General features: G+C 43.9%; 1 protein-coding gene across 1 annotated transcript in view; it reads left to right on the plus strand.

Annotated features, from left to right (window-relative positions):
- Positions 1–17,362, plus strand: part of Kcnab1 (potassium voltage-gated channel subfamily A member regulatory beta subunit 1) — a 250,881-nt gene extending 233,519 nt beyond the window's left edge. Inside the window, exons 12-14 of the mRNA XM_036189972.1 lie at positions 3,830–3,950; positions 10,635–10,723; positions 15,641–17,362. Coding sequence (XP_036045865.1) covers positions 3,830–3,950; positions 10,635–10,723; positions 15,641–15,730 — 300 coding nt within the window. The 3' untranslated portion in view covers positions 15,731–17,362. The remainder of the gene's footprint in view (positions 1–3,829; positions 3,951–10,634; positions 10,724–15,640) is intronic.
- The last annotated feature ends 2,169 nt before the right edge of the window (positions 17,363–19,531 follow it).

The raw sequence follows: 19,531 nt of genomic DNA on the forward strand, positions 1-19,531 counted from the left end.
TTGTTCCCATTCTTGTCTCTACTATCCCATGTTATTCCATGTCCCACCCAAATGCACTGTACTCTCCCTTGCCTCCCAGAGTGTTCTTTTCATCCTCCTGTGCCTCTCCCATCTTATCCTTAAGAACAAAGCCTGTAGCCTAATAAACTTACTGAGTTGTTTGCACTTTCCTCTGTTTAGACCATCAACATTTCTTACAGAGGCCTGAAGTTCTCTGGCTGCCAGTGGCAGACCTCACCGTGAACAAACTCATTCTAAGAACTCTACCATCGCAAAGACAATCCTTGAGGATGAAGTGGGGCATGGCTCCATAATGATCTATGCGTGGACTTGAACATTGTTAGTCCTCTGTCTTCTCTACTTATCTCTAACGTGAATAGGCCATTGTCTTCCACTATACATGAATCTTGCCAATGACGCTGGGAGCAGGAAAACTGACAGCCACGTTCTTAAGAGAATGTATCCTAGAAGAGAAGAGATTTTTGATTTACTAGCTTCAGACCAGAGAAGAATGGCCAGGGTTAGGCAATGCCCAACCTGTGAGACCAGCAATAGTAGCTGAAAGAGAAAAATGCTTTGGTCAGCTCAGTCATGTACCACTTTGTTGGAGTATTTTTCATAAAGAAGGTGCTATGAACAGGGCCGGTGAGGAAATCATTGAAGGAGGAAGGTCACTCAGCTACAACACCTGAGTTCCTAGACACTGACTAAAGCTCTCTAACCCATCGCAGAACCTGGCACAATTCAAAAAGTTCTGAATGAATGAATGAATGAATAAATGAATGAATGGTTGCTGGGAATACAGGGACCAATGGGATAACCCTGATGTTCATGAAGTATCTCAGTTCAAGATGTTTAAGAGACACACACGTGGAAGGGAACATCATGGAGCGACAGAATCCACAGCACCGTGCTGTCCACAGAGTGGCAACCATATTCACCATCAACCTTACAAAACACAGGGGCCCTTTTATAATTAACATTTTAATTAGATTTCATCTCTTTCCACAGTTAACATTTTCCCATTTGAAAAGAATTTGAAGCCATTTATTTCCAAAAAAAAAACCTTTGTTTCCTTTGGTATTAGGAAGGCAGTATAAACACTATTTTTTAAAACCCTAACTCCTTATGCATTCCATTGATTAATGCAACAGTGAAGTATATAGTGTTGAGAGTCAGAAGAGAAGGTTTCAATAAATGTAGGTTTATGTGAGGGAGTGTGGGCACACACCTGCTACTGTGCATACATGGCTGCCAGAAGTCACCTCAGGTGTCGTCTTCACCATCCATCTTGTGAGACAGGGTCTTTTTTGTTGCTCACTCCTCTACACATCAGGCTAGCTGGCCCAAGAGGTTCTGGAACTCTCGCGTCTCTGCCACCCATATCACTGTAGAAGTGCTTGAATTATAGGCGCATACATCATCGCATGGGGGCTGGGGATCCGAACTCAGGACTTCAGTCTTGTGCAGCAAGCACTGTACTACCCACTGAGCCATCTCTCCAGTGCTTGCTATTTGTAGAAGTCTTTCAATATGGCCGGTGTATGTGCATCTCTCTCTCTCTCTCTCTCTCTCTCTCTCTCTCTCTCTCTCTCTCTCACACACACACACACACACACACACACACACACATACACACAGTGTATTCCATTCTTAAAAAAAATATTACGTATAATATCTCAAAAATAGAGTTCTATAAAACTGATAAATGCAGCATGATACATATTGAAATCTCAGGAACTCTACTTTTTAAAAACTGTTCAAAAGCACTTGTCTATTACCTTTCTCATCATTTTCTGCTTGAGTCACATTCAGAGATATTGCTTCCCTGAAAAATCAGGAAGTTTAAGTAAGGTTTAAGACATTTTTCCCACTTCGGACACCCACAGCTGTTCAGGGCCATCAGACACAGGCAGCCCTGGCTCAAGAAGGCTGCCTGGGCCCTAATCATGTCCTCACTGTTCACAGCCATCCACCCCATCATTACTGGCACCAGCTGTTGTCTCTGGAGATGTCACTTCAGGCATCCTTCCTCTGGAAGAATCAGAGACTTCCCAAGGCTGAAGCTGGGAAAGCCTTGGCCATTTTCCCAAGCAAAGTCCCAAGTGCAGAGCCAGACCATAAGCCTTTGATATCTAGGAGCAGACAGAACTGGGGCAGCCTGCCCTTCTCTTTTTCACATCTGCAAAATTATTCCAAAGATCACAATAAAACATAATGTGGTGATCCTTTTCTTAGACGAAATTCTTAGAGGGATGAAAAAAAATACTTAATGAAAAAAGCCAGCAGCCTATTGAAATCATTTGGGAAGAGTGTCTGTGGCCAACTGCCAACTGCGGAGCTTCCTGGTGCCTCTGGGAAGGTTCAGATCTATAGTTGTGAGGAAAAGAGGAAGGTTCTTAGAGGCACTCACTCCTATAGCTGGTTAATGCTAGCCTGGTATATTAGAGAATTCATTCCCATCTCTGCAGAGGCCCACAAAGAGTTCCTAGTGAGATCTGAGCTTGCTTTACCCAGCATGGCTGCATTAAAGGATGGCTTGACCGTGTTTGGTTACCAGGTGATTGGAAAGGGTTTGCACTTGGCTGTGCTGGGGGAGGTCTTTTGCTCCACCCCTTGGCATTCCTATTAAAGGCCCTTAGCCGGGCAGTGGTGGCAAACACCTTTAATCCCAGCACTCGGGAGGCAGAGGCAGGAGGATCTCTGTGAGTTTGAGGCCAGCCTGGACTACAGAGTGAGTTCCAGGAAAGGTGCAAAGCTACACAAAGAAACCCTCTCTAGAAAAAAACAAAAACAAAAAAAGCCCTTTAGAAGAGACAGGAAGGGCTAGTGGATATGGATCCAGGCCCTCCCGAGGCTACCCTGTGTTTCTGTCTCTCTCCCCTCTCCCCTTCTACCTAATATCTCTTATATCTCTCTCTTCAAGGGTACCCTATTGTAAAAATGTGGGAGCCGATCTCCTAGCTGGGCTCCCACACATCTCCTGTAAGAGCAGAGTCTTCTGCAAAGTAGGGCTGTGAAAAAGTCTCAAAGACCTTTCATATTTTGGAAGGTAAACTCAATAGTCTACAGGTCATGGTCAATCTTTTCCCCTGTTTTAAAGAGTAGTTTCCTGGGTTGTCTTTTAAACATCTGCTCGATTTATCCTAATCTGTGGCATTAAAACCAACCACAATAGGAAATCAACACAAAGTCCCCATAATAATAATATTATTGTTGTTGTAATTATTATAATTATCGTATTACTATATTAGGGAAATGGAGAGGTGGCCCAGTGATTAAAAACACTTGCTACTCTTGCAGAGAACCTGAGTTCAGTTCCCAGAACCCATGTTGGGTGGCTCATAAGTGCCTGTTACTCCAGCTCTTAAGGATCTAACATCCTCTTATGGCCTCAGAGGGCATCTGCACACACATGCGCATACACATAAATAAAATATTTTAAAATAACAATGAGGTTAGGGATCGAATAAGGCAAGAGACAAGTTATAACAATAATGCAAAACAATGATCTTCAGAGAGCAAAAAGCGCTCTTAACAGAAAGCTGGGTGTGTGTGCGTGTGCGTGTGCGTGTGTGCCACCTGAGCTCAGGTGCCCTTGGAGACCAGAAGAGGGCATTGGATCCCCTAGAGCTAGAGTTATAGGTGGTTGTGAACTACCTGATGTGCTAGACATCAAACTCATGTCCTCTGAAGGGGCAGAAGACACTCTTAACGGATGAGCCCTCTCTCCAGCCTCACCCAAAGGTTCTTATATTTTAATGAATTACCACCTTTGACATCACACTCACACAAGATGCCACCACTTACGTGTTTTTGTTATCCCCAGTGCTACCAGTGGTTGAAGGAGAGAATTGTAAGTGAAGAAGGTAGAAAACAGCAAAACAAGCTAAAAGACCTTTCTCCGATTGCTGAGCGTCTGGGATGCACACTACCTCAGCTGGCTGTGGGTAAGGAAAGTCCCAGGGGATGGCAGAGCGGGCTCTGGATTGGGGGGTAGATCACTAAAAATGTACTTTTCTATGGCTGACCCACATCCTGCCTTGGTAACATGTCAACTGTGGGGGCAGGCTGATCTCAGGAGCATCAATTTCTGGTATATGCAGCAGAAAGTGAGTTATTCAGGTTCTCCCAGAATTTTCTATATGCTACAACATTCTTCTTTCCTTTCTCCCTTATGAGACAGTTGCATGAGAACACAGTGAACATACAAGAAGAGAGAGAGAAAACAAAGTTAGATGGGTAGAGAGACAGGGAAGACCTGGGAGGAGTTGGGGAAGAGAAAAGTGATAAAAATAGACTGTATGAAATAACTTTAATAAAAAGAATTAAAAGAAAATACATGCCGGGCGGTGGTGGCGCACGCCTTTAGTCCCAGCACTTGGGAGGCAGAGCCAGGCGGATCTCTGTGAGTTTGAGGACAGCCTGGGCTACAGATCCAAGACAGGCACCCAAACTACCCAGAGAAACCCTGTCTCAAAAAACCAAAAAGAAAGAGAGAGAGAGAGAGAGAGAGAGAGAGAGAGAGAGAGAGAGAAGGAAGGATGGAAGGAAGGATGGAAGGAAGGAAGGAAGGAAGGAAGGAAGGAAGGAAGGAAGAAAGAAAGAAAGAAAGAAAGAAAGAAAGAAAGAAAGAAAGAAAGGAAAGAGAAGAAAAAGAGAAACCTTTCACACATTTTCAAGCATCTGAGGTGAACTGTGTCACTACACAATGACACCCATGTCTTCTGGCTCAAGCTTCTACCCCTGTTGACACTCAGGCAAGGCTGGGGAGAGGTTGGGAAACAGGGCGACAGAGAGGCCCCTGGCTCCTGCCACCCTGCAAGCTGACACTGCAAGGACAGCTGCCCCTGGAAACTTTTCAACAGCCATGAAAATTGTTCTTCTCATGCTGGGGAGTCTGTGAAAGGTCACAGCCACCCAAAAACCACATGCACTGGCACTGTCTGTTAACACATAATGGGAAGCACTTACTTCGTTTAGAATGTGCCAGTGGCCGTAATAAGAAAGGAGGACAGCAGCGGGAAAGATGGCTCAGTGGTTAGGAGTGTTCCCTGCTCTTCCAGAGGTCCAGATTCCATTCCCAACACTCACGTCCGGCAACTCACAACCCTCTGTGACTCCAGCTCCAGGGGACCTAACACCCGCTTCTGGCCTCCAAAGGCACCTGAAGACATATGGCATACACACACACACACACAGACACACCCACACACATACACACACACACACACACACAGACACACCCACACACATACACACACACACACACACACAGACACACCCACACACATACACACACACACACACACACACACACACACACACACACGTTAAAACTTCAAAAATATCTTTTTTTTTTTTCCTGGTTTTTCAAGACAGGGTTTCTCTGTGTAGCTTTGGAGCCTTTCCAGGAACTCACTCTGTAGCCCAGGCTGGACTTGAACTCAGAGATCCTCCTGCCTCTGCCTCCCGAGTGCTGGGATTAAAGGAGTATGCCACCATCGCCTGACCAAAAGTATTTTTAAAGTAAAACAGAAAGAGGCAAAATTAATTTTAATAATCTATTTAACACGATCTATTCCCAAATTACCATTTCGGCATATATAACGTTACTGAAGTTTTTAAAATACTTTTTTTCAGCCTGTTTTCAAAACACAGCATATGTTTTACATATGAAGCACCTTCAGCCTGAACATGGGCTCAATGTCACACGTAGTTAGTGACCCAGAACTGAATACAAAGGCATTCAAACTTGCCAGGGTTGGGGAGTGCCAGGCTGTGTTACACACACATGCCACTGTCATTGTCCTACCTCCTTAGGCTCAGAACATCCTGTGGGGTGCATGCTAGGAGGAACCCTGTCTCATAGATGTCACCGGATGACTCACTAGAATTGGCATGGTAACTAAGATTAAAGAATAAAATAGGCGGGGTTGGGGATTTAGCTCAGAGTGCTTGCCTAGCAAGTGCAAGGCCCTGGGTTTGATCCTCAGCTTCAAAAAAAATAATATAATAATAAAATAAAATAGGCCTTAATTCCAAGGGGAAAATCCTAATAAAAAAGTGCAGCAAATCAGATACCTAGGAACTCACTCTGTAGCCCAGGCTGGCCTCGAACTCAGAGATCCTCCTGCCTCTGCCTCCCAAGTGCTGGGATTAAAGGAGTATGCCACCAGGGTAAGGCCTGTGCAAATAAGTCATGGAGCATTTGTTGACAGCGTGGCTCTGCTGAGGTCAGACATTTAAAAATTATAGTGAACAGGACCAGTATAAGGAAAGTGAAGGCTGGAGAGATGGCCCGTTGAGTAAAGGCCAGGGCTAACACCCTGGATTTGGTCTCCATCTCCAGAAGCCAGAGAGTGTATTTACATAGAGCTAGACACACTAGGCTGGAGGTTTTCTTAACATACACAAGGAAGACATATTCTACCATTGTAAATAAGATTTCAGGTGGGAACATGAACTGAGTACACTTGGCCCTCCATATCCACCAAGTCAACCAACCATTTACATTGTATTGGGCATATAAGTAATATGGAGATGACTCGAAGAGAAGACAGGAGAATGTGTATGCAAATGTCACACCATTTTATAAAACAGAATTGAGTGTGCCCGCATCGTGGGGAGGAAGGAACCAATTCCCTACAAATACCAAGACGATTCTAGTAAACTCTGGAAGAAACAGAAGAACAATACCTTCCTAGAGAGGAAACCTTTTAAAAATGAAGATTGTCCCTGGATGTTAGATAGTCAGGACGCACCCTTTGTACAGAGCATGGGTTTAAATTGATACGTGTTGGTTTTTCCTTCCTTCCCTTCTTCTATGCCCCTATATCAATGATTCTCAACCTGTGGGTCCTCTGGGGTCAAAAGACCTATTCACAGGGGTTGCATGTCCGATATCCTGCATATCATATATTTGCATTATTATTCATAACAGTAGCAAAATCACAGTTATGAAGTAGCAACAAAATCATTTTATGTTTGGGGGACACCACCACATGAGGAACTGTAGAGATGTTTTTCTTGCCTGTCATCTTCTTTCTTTACAAACAAGTAGTTGTTCTTATCCAGAATGATTTCCAGACTCATTGCTTTTGATCTCCAAGGACAGAGAGTGACTTGGGGAGGGGAGGCTTCCTGCAGGAAACAGACTGCTTGGACCTGCATGGTGCTCCCTAGCCACACATGCCCAGGAGCCAGCACTCAGCTCACTGGCAGCCAACAGGCACTATGGATGTGCTAGCCAGAGATGCCCAGTTAGATAGGCCGATTATGAAGAATCAGCTGCAGGCGCCATCCAGCTCTGCAAAGCGGCCTCTCTTCGCCCTGCAGCCCTCAGAGGAATCGGGTGTTGCTGAAATCAGTTCACTGCTTTGCACTCAGCTTTCACTGGTCCCAAAAGGAATTCTAAGGGCCAAGCAGAAGGCAACAAAGCCAAGGGAAAGGAAAAGCAGGGAGAGGGTGCTGAGTACGACCACCTGGAAGGATTCGGTGACTGCCTCAACGGCCTGGGAACAGCTTAGAGGACCACTGAGGGCAGGGCCCTGAGAACAAAGAGGCAGATGTGCGGGAGATGAATCAAGCCTATGGTTCTCCAGCAAACTGTGTCCCTTGTGTCAGGTATGGAGTGAGTGGCTGAGCATCCAATTCAAGATAGCCACATCGCACAGCCTAATGGGCAAATCAAGAAAATTAATAGTTGTGAGTATAGGATTTATAGTTTTGAGAAGGCTGTGGGGCTAGGGAATTCATGTGTAGGGCACCCAAGCTGGCCTGGAATTCAGGGTAGGCTTTCTGGAGAAGGCAGGACCTCTGGGAACCACAAAGGATGAGATGTTAATGAGGCACAGGAAAAGTGAGGCCAAAAGTGCATTCCAGGCAAGGGGCTCCCACAGGAGGAGAAATCATGGATGTTTAGGAATAAAGTGATTAACAAGCCAGAGCTCCTGAAAAGTTCAGGCAGGAACCTTGAGGCTAGAGAGGCAGAATCAAAAATAAAAGTTGCCAGGGTAAGAAATGCAGGTCATCTCAAAGGAAAGTGATCTTTGTCAGGCCCGAGCTGAAGTCAGTAAAATGATGCTGTAAAACTTAGAGAAGCCGCGGCTAGGAGTGAGCGATCTGTATGAAGGGAGAGGCAGCAGGAGCAAGAAGTGGGAAAACCAGTGATTCTAGGGAGAGCTACTGAGGGCTGAATGAGGACAGCGGCAGCAGAGGAGGGATGAACCAGAGCAGTGATCTTCACGTGTCTACACAACAAAATAGCATGCAGCAGGAAAAGGATGCACCGCTTCAACACAGATGCAACTAGAGAACATGCATACAAGAGGTGAAAGAAAGCAGACACAAAAGGTGATGCCTTTATCCTATCTCAATGAAACGTTCCGAGTCAGTGACTGGGGGAGCGGGGGCTGAGGTAGAACTAGGCATCAATTAATGCCTGTAAGGCATCAGGGGTTTTATAGAGTGGACAGTCTACTGGAACTGAATTAAAAATAGTAACGGCTACACACTAAAATCGCTAAAGACAGGTAAACTATTTTTAAAAAGGTAGTTAAGGTACACTTTAAAAGAGATAAAATGGCTGGACGGTGGTGGCGCACGCCTTTAATCCCAGCACTTGGGAGGCAGAGGCAGGTTCGAGGCCAGCCTGGGCTACCAAGTGAGTTCCAGGAAAGGCACAAAGCTACACAGAGAAACCCTGTCTCGAAAAACCACAAAGAGAGAGAGAGAGAGAGAGAGAGAGAGAGAGAGAGAGAGAGAGAGAGAGAAAATGATGTTTGATATGTAATGTCTACCTCAATAAAGCCTTTTCTTCCCTTCCCCTTAAAGTTCAATTCCCAAGCTAGAAACACAGTTCAGACAGCAGAGCGCTTGCCTAGCATTCTCGAAGCCCTGAATTTAAGTTTCAACAGGGCATGAACCTCAGGTAGTAGCACATTTCTCTAATCCCAGGACTCAGGAGGCAGGGGCGGTGAATCAGAAGTTCAAGGCCATCCTTGAGCTACAACTTGGACAAAAAAGAAAAAGAAAAGAAAACTAAAATAAAAGTTATCCTATCAGTACTTTAAAGCTACATATCTCAAGCCAAGATCTTCTAAGTAAGAAATCTTTTGTGAGGCATAGAGAGGGTGATTCACAAGCCCTCCATGTAACTCTGTTACATGCTAAGGATAAGGACTAGAGAAACCGGAGGAATAAACAATTAGACAGGGAATTCAAAAGGGAAAGTGGAATCAGAAAAAGACAATCCTTAAAGAGTCCAGATTTCTCGATTGGGAGGCCGAGCTGCTGGCACTGGGCACTGAGACTGGCAGAGCCAGGCTGTCAGGAAGAGGTGTTCAGAGGCAGAGGGTCCAGCAGAAACACGCAGACCCACGCTAGGACGGTCACTGGAACCAGGAGGCTCCTGGGGGCCTTGGCTTCCAGAACAAGGTAAGGAAGGGGCCGGACTATGATGAAGGGGATACAGGAGTCTACACTGACCTTTCAGAACTTCCAGAAGTTGGAGAAGACAAGAGACTCAGAGGACAGAGGACAAGTGTTTAACTGGTCAAAGCAAAGGGAGCTGGATGCAGGACACTGTGGCCCCAGGCCGGAATAGCAGTCATCATCTGCAAGTGGACAGTGCCACTGTGAAAAGCCAGCCGGGAGAAAAATGGGGACTGCTCTACCTGGTGGACTCAATGTTTATACGGTCCAGAAAAAGTGTCACCTGTTGAGAGTGACCACAGGGCTTGAGGGCAGAGATCCTGGCAACATTGTTGCCCCATGTCTGTGATTCCAACACTCCCCAGAAGGCAGTAAAATCAGTTCAAGGTCATCCCTGGCTACACAGCAAGTTGGAGACCAGCCTGGGCTACCCCAGACCCTGCCTAAAAACAAAAACAAAAAGCCCACAAACAGTACCAAAAGAGTAGGACCAGATACCTTACATCATTTGGGGAGAAAGAGATGACCAAGGGCCAGCGAGAGGTTTATCAAGTTGGCTAAGGCCAATGGCAAGATGGCAAGAGAGAGGGGTCTGTGAGGCACCAAAGCACGAGATTCTACGGCTCTCTCCAGAACACTCCACTACCCCCAAGTAGAAACACAGGTTCAGTTCTGGTGGGACTTGCTAAAGCAGAGGAAGGATTAGGGCGCAGAGAGTTGATTTAAAAAAAAAAAAGCAATTGAGATCATCAGTGCAAAAGGTTGACAGATGAGGGAAAGTGCCACCACGTATAAGACAGAAAGGGAGCCTGGAAGAAACAAGAATCCAGACATTATTAGTTGGTGAGCAGTGTTGGGTATTTTCAGGAACGATGTATTCCTATGTAGCTAGCTGTATTGAATACTCTGGTACTGGGGCAAAACGTAAGAAAGCCAGAACCACAAACCTACTATTCAAATGCATGGATTGATTGTATTAAACTTCTAAACAAGAGGAATGCTGTCCCAGGTTGAAATCCCAGAGAACACTGTGTATCCTCTATCCTACACACACACACACACACACACACACACACACACACACACACACACACACATACACACACACAGGTTAATAAATTTTGGCTGCAACAAACCTAACTGTAGCTGATGCTTTGAAGCTCATCAACAAGCCTGACCCCGTGCTCTGCTCTTTCCAGCATGGTGCCTGAGAAACGAGGGTGTGAGCTCTGTGCTCCTGGGATCATCCACTCCTGAGCAACTCATTGAAAACCTTGGTGCCATTCAGGCAAGTACTGAAGTCCCTTCCAGCAAATTCCAGGGAATGCTACAGTGTGTCTCCAGGCAGTGTCCAGGACAAGGTATCGGGGACACAAAGCCGTAAGCAGCAACAGCACACTTCACAACACATGGATCTAGGGCTGTCCTCTGCTTATGTAACAAACAAGTTTCTCAAATTCCAGTGGTTCATTTTTTGTGGGGCAGTGCATTCCAATCTCATGCCTGGCAACTGACTTCCCAGGTCTAACCATAAAAGCATGTTTAAGTGCCTGCTTGATATGTAACAGTTATAAGACAAAATACACACATCATTTATTCACTTGTTCCTTTCACAAACTATTGCCAATACAGTATGCCAAGTGACTCCTTTCCCGCCATCTAACAGCATCCTGTGATGCCCACTCATCATACCACTTAGGATAAGATGTGTGATAATGGGATTGGGGATTTAACTCAGTGGTAGAGCGCTTGCCTACAAGGCCCTGGGTTTGATCCTCAGCTTAAAAAAAAGAAAAAAAAAGTGTGATAACTGTCTGCCTCTTCTGCTAGACAGTAAGGCTGAAGATCAGAGACCTCTGGCTCTCTTCTCCACTGACTTCCCACTTCCTACTATGTGGCCCTTAGTTATTACTCCAAAAGTAACTGGGGAATAAATTCCTATTTGGAACTTTCAGGATCACATGCCCCTGGAAGAAAATCCAGGAGGGCCATTCATTCTACAGCGAGGCCCTGCCCCCCAAGGGATGACCTGAGGGCTAGGTGCTGAACAGAGGGTGCAGCGGCACCTGGGGATTATGTAGAAGCAGGAGGAGGAGGAGGAGGTCAGAAGATGCTTGGGGGCATCTAAGGAAAGGTGTGGGGTTAGTGGTCTGATGGGATGGATACCTTTCTTCACTACTGAACACATCTCAGACCTGAGCCTGCCCTCTCCGCTTCGCTGACGGCCCTAGGATGAGCCTACCCACTGCCAAGGTGTTTCCCTCTTGCTTCCTGGGGAATAGACTGTCACAGCTTCTCCTCTAGCCATCTACTCCTAAGACAAGCCCTGCCACTTCCCCCAGAACCAGAGATGAAGGTGGAGACAGGAGTATTTAAAACGCTTTAGAAACAGACCAGAATGCACTGGAGACTAACTGAAATGGTACAGGTTGCCTAGCCACCACCTTTCTCAGGACCAGGCAGTGGGGTAATTCTCTCCACCTGTTTCCAAACCCTGCCCAGCCATAGTTTCTCCTAGATTCTGTGGGGTCTGACCCTTCACAGGGAATGCCCCCTCCAATGAACCACACCATCTTCCATTTTCAGTTATGCACTGAGACAAGATAACATTACACAAAGATGATGGGGTAGAGGCATGGTTTGTACCCAGAAGAACTGAAATTCAACTCAGTGATTGCAATTCTGCTTGTGTATGGGGTACTTACTGCATCTGGCACCAAGCCAGACAGTTGGGTTACTGTGATGAGTAAGAATAAGATCCTGTCCTCAAACTGCTGGAGGGCTTAAGAAAGAGTAAATTAAGAATTCTACACTTTACAGCTGGTCTCTTGAGAGTTCACAATATATGAGGTACTGAAACACCACAGAATACAAGATACTGTCCAGTCTTCAACAAGCTAGCTTACATACATACTAGGAGACTGATAAAAATGTACAAAATTTCAGATTATGTAAGGACTACTAAGCAAACAAAATGTTGTACCAAAGAACAACTGAGAAACAAGGAGGCCTACTTGACGTCGTCATATCTTTGCAAATGCCCCTCCTTATAGGATGTTTATCCTGAGTCTTTGGATTGACTTACATGCCTTTCCACAGCATGAGAGAAACCCAGGAGTATATTCCAGGAACAAATATAGCAGTGTAAGGGACCTAGGTTAGAAGGGAACATGGCTCATAGGTACGGAATCCTTTCCAGGATTTAAAGAGAAGATATGCGTCTATGTGAATGTTCAGAGATTCCTGAGCCTGCCCAGGAAAGCAGAATGCAGGGCTATGGTCATCACTGAGGCAATGGAAGTGGAGTGGGTGGATTTGCAGATCTGGGAAGGCAGATACAAATTTTGGCAGGAAGAGAAATTCGGAATTCCTATCATGCTAACACTATCATCCTCTATCCCAAGGGAAGTCAGGGCCAGGGTCAGGCATGAAGAAGCAGCCCTAGATCTGAGCTGTCAGAGCTGCAGGAGCCTACCAGGCAGTGAGGGAAAGGGTACTTTATTCCCTAGCAAGGTTCTGGCTGACTGGGACTTCTATTCTCAAAGGGCAAAGGAAAGGGGTGATACCCAGGCAGCCTCATTGCTAACTCAAGGGTTTACCAAATTTCCTTCTCCTTCACCCCAAGCACCAGCACATAAGAGTCTAGACATGATGTAATGGAAGCCAGGGATGTGATGAAAGATAGACTAGATATCTGGGGAAGCCAAAACACTGATGGGATTGGCTGCCAATGTACAGAAAATGTGGAGTGCTGGCCACCATGAGAAAAAGAAAGGTCAACAGGACTGGAAAGTAGCAGCTACACTCCACAATGAAATATGCCTATGGCACAGGGGTGTACATCCTTGTACACACACACACACACACGTACACACACACACACACACGTACACACACACACACACACGTACACACACACACACACGTGTACACACACACACACGTGTACACACACACACACACACACACACACACACACACACAAACACACACACACAACCCCTCCCTGGGATTCTAATCTCCAGCCATCAGGAAGACTTCAGACCCAACCCCCACATACCCCAATAGTAGTGGATGCTCTACCTCCAAAGTAATCAACCACCCAAACTGTAAAACCCTCCATCATCTCCAAAGAACACAGTCCTGGAGGCCCCTCCTTGATGACCCCCAGTCCCAGCAACACTAGACAAACTTCCCTTAAACCTCCATGTCTTCCAGGCAGTGTTAACAATAAGGTTGTACAATTGTACAATCTCACTAAATCTGCACGGCTTAAAAGTTGTACAACTGGTTTAATCTCATTAAATCTGCATCATAGCTTAAAATGTTATAAAATATCTGCAGTTTTGAAAGAGTGATTTCATATAAAATTCTAAAAGCATGGCTCCTTTAGAAAACACTGGACTTTTTAACACTACACACATTTTCATGTTTTATTCAAGTACTTTTATGTTTTCACTGTTTCTATGTATTTTGACATAATGTTTTTTTTTTGTTTTTTGGTTTTTTTTGTTTGCTTGTTTGTTTGTTTTTTTGGTCTTACATGGCTAGCCCACTGGATTTTCCTTCCACTAAATCCAGTTTCTCATCTCCAGTGTCACTGTTAAGTCCCCCAAGTAACACTAGCTATTTAAAACCTGAGACTCCAGAGCTAGCTAGCAAGAAACAAAACTCCTCCTTAGCTTCAGGTAGAAAAACCTATAACTAGAACCACAGGTTTCCCTGGGGGAGGAGCTGCCCTACTGTGCCAAGCCCCCAGGCTGCTAAAGGCAGCCCTGGAGTAAAGACAAGGTCACCTCAGCCAGCAGGACTGCTGGTCATCCTAATTGCAACTCACCAGGCTCTACACAGGGTCAGACTATTCCAGACAGAAAGCTGGTCTTTGTCCCTTGTCTCATGGCATAATGTGTACCCTTGGTTCACTTCTCACAATCAATGCTAGCCCTGAAGGAGCAGCTGCCTGCATGCCAGTCAGCTGCACAGGAAGCCCCACATGCACACAACACATCCTGCTCCACAATGACTCCTGACTTCCCCTTACCATTCCACTGTCACTGGCCTTGTTGAGTCCTGTACTGTCTCTTACACTGTGATGTTAACGCCTGACCCCCAACTCATCCTTGGGCTTTCCCCAGGTAGCCTTTGAGCAGTGGTTCTCAATCTGTGGGTCTCAACCCCTTAGGCAGTTGAACAACCCTTTCACAAGGGTCTTATATCAAATAATTACAATCCCTAACAGTAGCAAAATTACAGTTATGAAGAGCAACAAAAATAATTTTATAGTTAGTCATAACACAAGGAACTATATTAGAGGTCTGCAGCACTGGCTTAGAGGTTCCCCCACAACCCACAGAAAAAAGTCCTAGCTCTATAAAGTGGCATTCAAGCACCCCTACATTCCAGCTTCTTTTCTCTTATTCCTACCATCTCCACTGGTCTTTCCTTAGCATCACTCCATTTCACTCTTCATGGTCATGCCACTCCATCTCTCTGGGAGGCCTATTAAGCTGCAAACATCCTTCACCGGTTCTAAGCAGCAGCTGGAAACTGTTACCAGTCTCTAGATCAATGCTATCCACTGCCACAGCTTCTGGGCACATAAGGCTATTTGAGTACATGAATGATGGTGATGGCCTGTCCATATATGTGTGTGTGTGTGTGTGTGTGTGTGTGTGTATGTATGCATATATATTTATATACGTGTGTGTGTGTGTGTATATATACACACACACACACACACACACATACATACATAAGTATAGATGTTCACAGGATTTGAAAGACTTAGAAATACCCCTGAAGTACCTTAATTCCTATACTAATTTCACATTAAAATGATACAGATATTAAGTAAAAACATGTTAGCTGGATACAATGGAATAAAAATGCATAACTATACCATTTTAAGACAGTTGGCTTACCTGCTAGAAAAATTAAAACTAACATAGATTACTTACATTGAATTTCCACTGATATAGGGCTACTCTGTATTGCTGAGTCTTCACATATGTTTTTCATTTCTGAAACATAATCCCTGACTTGAAGCTCTGTCCAGTGTGGGGAATGGGGGTGGGGCATGGGGGGGGCTTCATTCCAGCTATGGCTTGCAAACATGTAGCACGTATAAATAACTGTTTAATGTTGACTACTCAAGACAAATGCTCAACACTAACACCATCCTTTGTGCTTCCTTCCTCCCCCTCAGGTCCTCCCTAAGATGACATCACACGTGGTAAATGAGATTGATAACATACTGCGAAACAAGCCCTACAGCAAAAAGGACTATAGATCATAAGGCAATGCATGAGCCCCGGAATCTGCATGGGTAAAATCATGGTGGGTAGGCAGTGCAGAACAACCTTACTAGACACTCTGATTTCAAACACTTAGCAGCTTGCTGCTCAACCTCTAGTGTCCCCGGATTCTCTGGGGTTTCTGCTGTTGCTACCACTGTGCACCGTGAATTCTGAACACATGAAAACTCACAGCCCAGAAAAATCCATTCTATTTTCTTATCTTGGACTGGTCCCTGTGCTTGCACTGCTCTGTGCACCTCATGCTTCTGCAATGGGAAGAATATTGGGATAAAGGAATCTATTCTCTTCAGACATTCCTAACTTAAAGAAGGCTGTACATATATATTTTTGTTTCAAAAGAGTAAAACTCACAGAACAGAAACTGCGTGAGCTGCATAGGAAACAGGATATCCTCGCTCTTATAGTCTTGCTTGGGAGAACAAACAACTAATTTACTTACTTTTTTCATATTTCATATTCACATTAGCAAGTTCTAAGTTACCTATCTATCATTCAACACTAAAATTTCTAGGTATTTGCTTTCACTATCTTTGAAGTTATTTGTTGTGCTTAGTCCTGTACAATTTATCTGGGGTACCTGTTAGGATTTTAACATGTCTATTTGCATATAGAGGCATAAAAGTATGAATACCCCAATCTTTACTAGATACATAATGGCTAATTTATAAAAGGGTTATAATGCTATGGAAACAGCTTTGAATAAAATGTTGTGTTCATTTTTTACAATTTATTAAAGCCTGCACATACTTTCAATTGCTTGTAGGCACAACCTCTGCAAGTTTAAATATCTGAGCTTTAAAAATACACATGCTCAGTTTTTTAATTAAACCTATAAATACTCAGAAAGGCAAGCATTCGGTTTACCAGTGGGACATTATAATATATTGCTTGGTATTTTCTGAGGGGTCATTAACATGCAAACAAAGCATAGGCAATGTGGGAAAAAAGTCATTCATCAGCATATGTTGAATGAATTCACTTGCCCAAAAAGCAAAATATTCAAAAAGCTCCTGATTCTAATTGTATCACACACTACACTGTATGCATGACAGCTCTTTGCATGGAATAAAGGGGCTCAGCTTTGTGCTCAGAATCTGAGATCTACCCAACCCTGCCTCTACTACTTCACCTCACTGTATCCCATTTGTGAAAATTTGTAAGACTATACTGTGTGGATATCTGCAAGTAAGGAGAAAACACAGGGTGTGTTTTTTTCTTTTCTGTAAAGATGGGGTCATTTTCTAACTCTTTTGTTCATCTGTAGATGGACAAAACTACTTTATCTAGTCAGCAAGCCATCACTTTAAGATGTACACAAGAAATATATGAACTTAAAATAACTTTCAGATATGTATCACATGGTTAAGTTCTAAATGTTAAACAGTGAAAGATACCAACAAACACATGATGGTTACTACCTAGGGTCTACTAGGCAATTTGGAAGTTCTGCACATGAGTATCTGACTGATGATGGAGATTACTTACCTTTCCAGCTATTTATTGTAAATCTAATCCACTGAACTACTGTATGTGAGTGAGTGAAATGCTGTCTAAAGGAAAATCAACTCCTTTGCTTAGAGTAATAAAGGCATCTGTGCAATTCCATAATAGATCTTCTGGGTCTTTCATTATAATGCTTAAGATACATACATTCTCTTGTATATAAAATACAAAATGTCACCACAAAATAAACAGTAATCACCTAAATAAATTACATCTGTGGCTATACTGCACTGAATGCTTAACAGAAGTCACAGTGACCGAAACAGGCTGAAGCAAGGAGGGGTGGTACACACCCACCTTACTCCCAGTTCTGGGGTGGCAGAGAAAGAAGGATCAAGAATCAATCTCAGCCACCCCATTGAGAGAGAGAGAGAGAGAAAGAGAGAGAGAGAGAGAGAGAGAGAGAGAGAGGAGAGAGAGAGAGGAGAGACAGACAGAGAGAGGGAGGGAGAGAGGGAGAGAGGGAGAGAGAGGGAGAGGGAGAGAGAGGAGAGAGAGATTGAGCTTTGCACTGCAAGCCTTGAGTGCTGGCACATGCGCACCTCTAATAGCACTTAAGAAACGAAGGCAGGAGGATCTTAAGTTTCTGGCCAGCTTGGACTGCACTTAAAAGACAACTCCAAAAATTTTTGCACAGTTTTCTTTCCTTTTCAATGTATGTGTGCATTCCCATGTGCATACACAATCACAAATGCACCTGTGTGCACACGCGCATGCGCACATACACACATGCACATACACACAAATAAAATTAAAATTAAAAAAAAAATTAAAGACCCCACCAAACTCCTATGAACTACCCTGTTTGGGACACTAAAAAAAGACTGGAAATAAACTTGGGCTGCCCCCAAGAGATATGCTGGTATTCTCCATACATGTACATGTGTACATACAAATCCTTCCTTAGTCTCCCCGGGAACTGCAATGCCTGGTAGGTAAAGAAGCCACATGAGCAGGAGGGTATAGTAGGTTCCTTTAACTGTGTGCCTGTCACTACCTCACAGACAAGTGGGCAGTAACTTCACCAGTGCATTTACATGTGTAGGAAAGATGGTCAATATAAAACATGTAATAAAGATACTCACATGGTTCACATAAAGAATTGCAGAAAAAAACACATTTTTAAAAACAAAGTTTAATCATACTTGTTACAAACAAGACTTTTCATAAGAATGTTGAGTATAAATTCAACTTCCATTATTTCAATTAACTTCAAATCCTGTTTCAAATCATCCTTCCCAAGTTAAATCAATATACCAAACAGGGCAAGGTGTAAATTTAGATACAAGACTAGTATTAAGTTATGAATGAGTAAATCACGGAATAAAAATGCTTAACACTATGATTCTACCTATCTCGGAAAAAGAAAGCAAGCACTCTGAGTGTCCTGTCTTACTGGTGTTACATACGGGGTCCTTTCAAGGTAAAAACTCGGCCAGGATTTTACTGTCTGTCTGTGTCTTATTGAGTGCTTCATAATTCTATTTACCACATTCGGTATGGAGAAAAGATTAGGGGGCAGGGTCCATATTTCTAAGTGTAAAGGACTGAAACATTAAATCCTTAGAGGGAACTGGTGATCTGGCTATATGACTTCATACACAGAAATGTATCTGGTAGTGTGGAGTTAGAGGACATTTTGAGAGTTAAAAACTAAGACAGCTGTAGGAAACATTCAAGACAGAAATACACTACACAATTAGCAAATTGGTTACTAATTCAAGAGAATTAAAAATTTGAGGCTGGCCCCTCCCTCTATTTCACCATTCCTGAGCTGCTAACAATTCGGTCAAATAATGGTGACTTTCTCCCCATCTACAGAGGCACTGCCACCTAGTGGCCAGTTTGCAATAGCCTCTTACAAGGTGCTTGACCCAGCTCCAGTAACAATTTGACGGGGTATCCAATTATTTTATTAGATAAACACACTGGTACACAAACTGTTACCAGCCAAATACTGACTAAAACAGAAGAACAAAACACCCTACCTCAGGTGTGTTACCTGAATGTACTCTGCATTGAATCTCCTCTCATTTTCCTACTCATTCCACATTACCTGGTAATGGCACTCAGGTAACAATGCACCACAGAAAAAGAACTGAACACTTCCAGGAGCATGATAAAATGATTTTCAACACAATGAGAAGTCAGGTGACTGTACAAAGGCACTCCTTCCATCTTCCCTAAGTTCTTAATGCAGACCACTGAAACTTCATCTACCAGCACAAAAACAGTTCAACTCTTTCTTGGTAAACACATCTTTAACTTAGAAATAA

Source organism: Onychomys torridus, chromosome 6, assembly GCF_903995425.1.
Source record: "Onychomys torridus chromosome 6, mOncTor1.1, whole genome shotgun sequence".
Taxonomy (NCBI): Eukaryota; Metazoa; Chordata; class Mammalia; order Rodentia; family Cricetidae; genus Onychomys; species Onychomys torridus.